Source organism: Microtus ochrogaster, chromosome 6 (genome assembly GCF_000317375.1).
Source record: "Microtus ochrogaster isolate Prairie Vole_2 chromosome 6, MicOch1.0, whole genome shotgun sequence".
NCBI classification, from domain to species: Eukaryota; Metazoa; Chordata; class Mammalia; order Rodentia; family Cricetidae; genus Microtus; species Microtus ochrogaster.
The window spans coordinates 30,344,995-30,352,419 of record NC_022013.1 but is presented as its reverse complement, the minus strand read 5'-3'; the positions used below and the strand labels follow the sequence as shown (position 1 = coordinate 30,352,419).

Genomic DNA, 7,425 nt, shown 5'->3' with positions numbered 1-7,425 from the left:
GATCCTACTGCACGTACTGGCTTTGTGGGAGCCTAGGCAGTTTGGATGCTCACCTTACTAGACCTGGATGGAGGTGGGTGGTCCTTGGAGTTCCCACAGGTCAGGGAACCCTGATTGCTCTTTGGGCTGACGAGGGAGGGAGTATTGATTGGGGGAGGGGGAGGGAAATGGGAGGTGGCGGCGGGGAAGAGACAGAAATCTTTAATAAATAAATAAATTAAAAAAGAAAAGAAAAAAAAAGCTGGCCAGTAAGGAGGATGTTCCAAGTTCAGTGTTAGTTTGCTTTTGCTGTATCATGCATCTGACTTATGTGATGTTTTCAGCAATTAGGTCTCCTCTTGTTCTGGAGGGCAAACAAAAATTGTTCAGAAGTATCTGTGTATTTACTTATGTCCTGTGTGTGTCCTGTCCTTTTCTGGCTTTCTCTGTTCCTTACTTGGCCTGTAACCTCCCCAACCATAGTCTTTCTTTCAGCTCAAATTACAATACTAGCCATGAATCAGGATTCAAATCCAATCACAAAGCAGCTATTAACCCCCAAACAGTCATGACAGTAATAAATCAGCACACCTATATTCTATAGGCAGAGTTGAGTGACTGGTGAACCTGTTGATGTGTTCCTCCTCCCCAGGAAGCCAGCATAGCACCTTCGGGCACTATGAAAACTTTAGTCACTACATTTCCATTTCTACAATGTCCATTTTAAATCTTTGGTAGATTTGAGTTTCTCAACAGAATCAAGTAGTGTTTTTATTTATTTATTTATTTCGTTTTTTAATACAGGGTTTCTCTGTGTAGCTCTGGCTGTCCTGGAACTCACTCTGTAGACTAGGCAGCCTCAAACTCACAGAAATCCAACTGCCTCCACCTCCCTGAGTGCTGGGATTAAAGACATGCCACCACCACCTGGATAGACATCAACTTTTTTGACACCACCACTGAGCTAAACATTACATTTATGTTTATACTCAAAATATATGCTGCTCTCAGCACAAATCAATGGATCCTTTCTTTCCAGTGAATGTTGGTACATGCAGAGGTGCTGAAAATAGATGGATGAGAATTCAATATTAAATAAGACATTTATACCACACCCTCTAATACCTAGGCAACAGTCGAGAAGATAGTGTAGGAAGAAATAGAGAGAAGTGCTTCAAAATGTCATCTTATGGGTAGACACAGCCATGGCAATTATAGAAGCTCCAGATGTGTGAGCTGAGTGCACAAGATTGAGCCCATTAACAGTCAGGCTGGATGGAGGGGGGCCTCTGTGACTCTACCCCTCACTGCTGGACTATTTGCTACTGATAGATTCAGAGAGAGGGAGAATCCTTGTCTTTAGTTGTACACCCAATAATGACCCCAGCAGACTCCAGTAGATAGTCCAATATAAAAGTCACACAGATGACCTTGGTTAAACTAAATGAGTTACAAAACTAAATGTCATGAATCTTCAAAGGGACTTTCAGAGATGAGGGGGTTAATAGGGCTGGGAGGAAGGTAAGAAAGAGGGAGGGGCAACATAATCAGAATACAGCATAAAAGATGTGAAACTGGCAAATAACTAAATCACAAAAAAAAAAATGAAACAAGATTGTCAGACAAAAACAATGGTAACAGTTTCTCCAGGACTTAAACTACATGCAGAATTAGAAGGCACAGCACTTCTACACAGCGTTTAAAAGGAGTAAGAAAATGTATAGTGTCCTAAAGTCTTAAAGAAGAAATAAACGAATGATTTGCATCAGATCTCAGAAATCAGAGTGTCATGATATAATCTCTGAGAGCAGGTAAGGGAGAACTAGAGAATAGCATAAGCAAACTCATAGGATCATAAAACAAAAATGTTAATTTTAGTCTTAAATTAAGAAAAAAGTGCTATAAAACAAGTAGAGTATCTATGATTTGTGGCAAACGACTTTATAACGCAAATGTGTCAGTAAGTACATTTTGATATGCCAGTGATTTAAATATTTTACAACAAAAAATATTATCAGAGTGTATGTTTTAAAATAAACCAACTCTACATTATATGTAGGAAATACACTTAAAATACAAATACAGATGGTTCAAAAATCAAAATACGGAAAAATTTTTACTGCATAAGTGAATACACTTCTCTCTGACTCTGTATCTCACTCTAAGTTTCTCTCTCCTTTCCTTCCCAAAAAACTACAAGCATGAACTAAGTGAAAATAAAAGTTATAGGGGGAGCTGGTAGAAGTGGGGGAGAAGAAGAATGGATATGACCAAAATATATTAAATGAAAAAGAATAAAAATAAATTTCAAAAGTTCGCTCTATAAGGTAGGAAAGTTGACCACAAGAGTTTAAAGGGCAAGTATTTTTATGGATAAAGGAGTACTGTCTTAAAATTACATAGGACAACCAGCCATATTTTAGCTGCTTTGTGAATCGAAGAAAACAGCATCACTATACAAAAGAAAAACTGAAAGATGTAAAATGAGAAATAATTTGAATATACAAAGAATTCGAAGCATTTCTTTGGCTACCTGACAACAAGACACATACCATGAAACCTTAGTTTCTGTGATTTATTATAATTCATCCTTTTATTCTTTAGGCCATTCCTATGGAGACTTGCACATTGCTTTCTCCACCACATATCATGTTAGTATTCTGTGTCCCCTAAGTCCACACATGATTTAAGGCCTGGAGATATTATTAGCATTATCTTTGTCTGAGAACCCTTTTTTTTCATTTTTTAATAATTAATTTAGCTATTTGACAATTTCATACATGTATATAATGTATTCTGAATCCTCTTTTCTATTTTGTATTATAGTATCAATCACACTGAATAATAATTTCTCTATGACACTATGGCTTAATCATCTTAAAACATAACAGAATAGTATGTAAATTGCTGTTTACACTAAATAAGCATTGGTAAGAGTAAATGGACTATAGTTATTCATAATACAGAGGAAAATCAGAAGCTAATGGTTGTATATGAGAATCAATAAAACGAGTAAAGAAAATGAAATGTTATGTCTCTGTCACATTACCTCTCAACAGCAGAGTGAAACAGAGGGATGTTTAGCAGTACATACCTAAACACAACGGTGGTGTCGTCCACATTCCATCTACACAATAGGCCTCCCTGGACCCTTGCAGGAAATGGTTCTCAGAACACCGGTATTCTACTGAGGAGCCGTTTTCATAGGTGCTGGCTGCTGAACTAACAATGTCTCCATTTCTTATCACCGGAGGAGATGCACACCTCCCTTTAGATTCTGAAAAATTATTTTACAGATTACAATTGCTACAGTGAGCTTTCAGGGCTTGATGATTGCTACAAAAATAAACTGTAATATTTCACTGAAATAAAAGTATTACTAAAGCAATTACCAATACTTTCTAATATTGAAGATAATTCTACAACAAATACCATGCTACATGACATAATATGAAATTAGAATTTAATGTTGTAAAGCTAGAATACATATTTACAACTAGCAAAATATTAACAATATGATTTAATATTTTCCCTTTTAGTCAAGCCAAAAGCATATGTTTTCCATATATGTTACCTTAAGTTCCTCCTACTAAAAAAAAAAATAGGTCCTAGATCCAGGGAATAAATAAAATCCCTTATATTCTGCCCTAAGCAGACAAAGGTCCCCAGTAAATCCTGAGCAGACTGAAACTTTACAGGGCTTCTGCATCAGGAAGATCAACCCTCAGACAACGTGGGTTATTTATGAAACCTCTCCATTCTCCATGCACAAATACTCATTCAGTGGAAATCTGTTGGCATAGACATCCCTTGTAAGTGTGTATGCAGACTAGAAGCAGAAATCAGGGTCATGTCCAACTGTGGCTAGAAGATAAAGCTGAAGATGCTAATCGAGCAACATGCCCAGTGTTGCTCCTCACCTCTTCTAACACACACGGGGTATTTCACATCTCCTCTATTGCATTGCACAGACACCTCAGACAGCGGGGTTGTCGGAGACAAGTCATATCCCTGTTTACACACAAAATCTATTAGGTCTCCGTGTAAAACCTTGCCCTCATATTTCCACTTCATCTGTATGTTGTTTCTGTTCATGTGATCCACGTCAATAGTGCATGGCTCTGAAAAACAAAACTCTCTTTTAAAACGAGCAGTCATCTGACAAGTATGTGAATAATATATTTTAAAATAAAAACTACAATAGGAATCTGAAGTAATATTATGCATCTGACATTCAACATTATTATAGCTCATATATCCATGTTAGATAACGAAGTAACATGTGTGGAGACGAAGACAGGAAATGAAGGGTATTTCCACAATAGCCACTACACTGACGACTCACTTGGCTCCAGGTTTCAGCACACAGGCAAGTCCAGGAGTTCATGGGGCAAAATGAAGTGACTTATTTTTATAACTTTCCCCTAGGGTGTGGGTGTTCTTGGGTAATATATAGGTTTACTACTGGGGATTCTGACCTGAGGAGTTCAGCTTTGGAAACACTTAGCTGGGAGCCTTTGAATAGGAAGCCTGAAAACAACTCAGAGCTGGTTTGAAATTAGGGCAACAGAGCTGCCCCGGAGGAGCAGAATAAGAAACATTTTATGTGTCCTTTCTCCAGCTGTAGGAGTCAGAGACTAAGCCACAAGAGAGTCATGGTGGATCTCCTTGGTGGACGAGAGGGGAGTGGGCTTGCTTTCTCACCACAACAAGGTCCTGGTAGTTTGTTGTCTCAAGGCTCAGGCCATAAGTTACTAGTCTTAAACCACAGGCCCATGACATGATAATATCAATAATAAAATGCATTCTTTATGACTGCCAAATTAATTAGTTATATATTTCTTATTTTCATGAGGTTATAGATTTAAACCAACTAGTTTTTCAAAGTCAAAACATTATTTTAGGTCACTAACAGCAATGTTAAACATATTTGTAAATTAACTACTGACCTTGAAACAGGAAATGCATTTAATTTATACATATTTAAAGAGAAACTGCCATTCAGTACATAGCCATCAATAAGAACTCAAGGAGCTCATACTGAAACAGAAACCCCCACAATGAGTCACAAATATAATAAATACATAAATTGCTATGGCTGGCAACCACCTGACAGCTGCACTGTAAGTTAAGGGGGATGTATAGGAAGTACTATCAAAAGGCTGAAGGAAAGGGGTGTGCCCTCTTAAGCAATCTTAAATGAGAAGTATACTTGATCAAGGATTTTTAAGGATTGAATCTTGTTGTTTTCAGATGGGAGGGAGAAATCAATTTAAAGAGCCCAAAAGGAAACTATGGCAAAGATAAAGAAAGCAGTATTGGTGGAGCATTGGGAGAACGAGGATATGGGTAAGATGTTAGGGAAACTCATACTAAATACTAACACGGATGGAAAATTGCACCCCGTATGCAACTGTTTGAGCCTGCAATAGAAGAACTGCCAATTCTAAGAGGTAACAAGATGATAATACTCTCTCCTCGTACCCTGCTTTTGCTCACAAAGGTGACCCCTTGCTCAGTGTATGCCTTGATTCATTAGTGTAAGGCTGGAATGCCTTATGGCGATTGTTCCAGGAGCAGGAGGGAATTTTTTGAAATCTTGTTATTCCTAATGAAGTTGTTTCATTGCCATCTTAGTTTAGTCTCTTCCCACAGAGAGACTACATTTCAGTTTGACAAAATATCAATTACATCGCCAAAACCTCAATATCAAAGCATTTATGACTATAATAGTAACAGAAATTTGTAGTTGAAGGTGTATATTTGATTTAATGGGCAGAGCATTCTCAGAATGACTTGAAGGGTAAAAGTGACAACGGCTAAAACTGAAGGAATCTATGTTTGAAAACATTATAAATAATAATAGAATCAAGAAAAATATTTCCAATGTATGTGATTCTCATTGGTTAATATAAATTATGTTGCTATAGTATACATGAAAGTAGAAAAGGAAAGCTAAGTGATGACAAATGAATCAGGAAAAGAAAACTTCAACTCCTTAATGGGAAAGTTATAAAAAAGAAATAAATTTCTGAATGATGATCCTACAATTAAGAAAAAATTTCAGATGTTTGGTCAGGAAATATAAATTCAGAAAAACCTAAAGAAATATGTAAGAAAATAAAAGAAGGAAAAACTAAATGTAAGTAACTTTTTAAAGAACAATATAAGCATTTGAAGTACAAAAATATCTTGCTGCAAAATTTATTATTATGTAAAAATGTTAAACAAAAATATATGTCACTGAAGTGATTATTTGAATTATTTATGGTGAACAGATCCTACGGAATACTATGCAGACATAAAAAGACTAAATTAAATTTATACTACATTTTAAGTGGAGAAAGCATGTCCCATACACAGAATAAAGCATGTTCACATTGTATTCATGTTTGCGTATGTCATTATTGTGTATATGATCTAAGTCATAAACAACAGTTAGCTCAAACAAGATTATGAGAGTAACAAAGGTGACCATTTGAGTGAGGAAAGAAGTGAGTGGATCAAAGTCATCAGCAATGAGCTCTACCAAAAACGTAGTGCCAAAAAAAATAAATAAATAAACGTAGTGCCCCTCTCTCCCAAAGGCAATCTGGTGGCACTACATGTAAAGACAGTGAGGTCCACAGAGGGGAATCTGCAGCTAGGCAGAACACTACACACAAAGGAACTGGGCACAAAGTTCAAATATTGCCACTGGATTGCACAAGAACTCTGTCAAAAATGACCAAGTATATGCTATGCACATTTTCACAATAAAATTAATATGCAAGACACTTATGTAGGTCCATACTAGGATGTAACAAATCTCCTGCTTAAATGAAGCAGGGAAAACATATAAGAAAGCATTTTCTTGCTGAAAGCATTATTTTAAAGAATACTGCCAAAATAAATTCACTTATGTGCACTCTTGCTTACCCAAACAAACTGGTGGAGATGACCACTTTCCTTGTTCACAGCGAGATGTTTTTGATCCCCTCAATAAGTAATATTCATTGCATCTGTACTCCACGGAGGATCCTGTTGTGTAACTTGCCAGTAACCCATCAACAACAGCACCATTTGCTATTTCAGGTGGAGGCTTACAGCTCTCATTATTTTCTAAGAAAAGGAATTGAATAAACCCATAACAATACAATGATAGTTATCCAAAACATGATCTCAATATTTATATTATCACTTATACAACTGTTTCTAAGTTAATCAGAAATTCCAAAGGTTTTAGCTTAAGTATTTTTTAAAATGTATTAATTAAGAACAAATAGCAAGAACAAATCCAAGTATGTTTCTCCTTTTCTTGATGGTAAAGCAGCTGTGTAAGGGTGTTCTTAAATGCTTAGGAAGACCCTAAGGGTCATGGTCCACTCTAAAACTGCACCAGGGTCATGGTCCACTCTAAAACTGCACCAGGGTCATGGTCCACTCTAAAACTGCACCGGGGTCATG

At 36.6% G+C, this 7,425-nt stretch overlaps 1 protein-coding gene across 5 annotated transcripts in view; it reads right to left on the bottom strand.

Annotated features, from left to right (window-relative positions):
* Positions 1-7,425, bottom strand: part of LOC101999580 (coagulation factor XIII B chain) — a 27,809-nt gene that overhangs the window by 5,511 nt on the left and 14,873 nt on the right. For all 5 annotated transcript variants that reach the window (XM_013346783.2, XM_013346784.2, XM_005348453.3 and 2 more), the window contains 3 exons: positions 6,898-7,080; positions 3,900-4,100; positions 3,074-3,256 (listed from right to left, as the gene is read on the bottom strand). In XM_013346783.2, the coding sequence (XP_013202237.1) occupies positions 3,074-3,256; positions 3,900-4,100; positions 6,898-7,080 (567 nt within the window). The remainder of the gene's footprint in view (positions 1-3,073; positions 3,257-3,899; positions 4,101-6,897; positions 7,081-7,425) is intronic.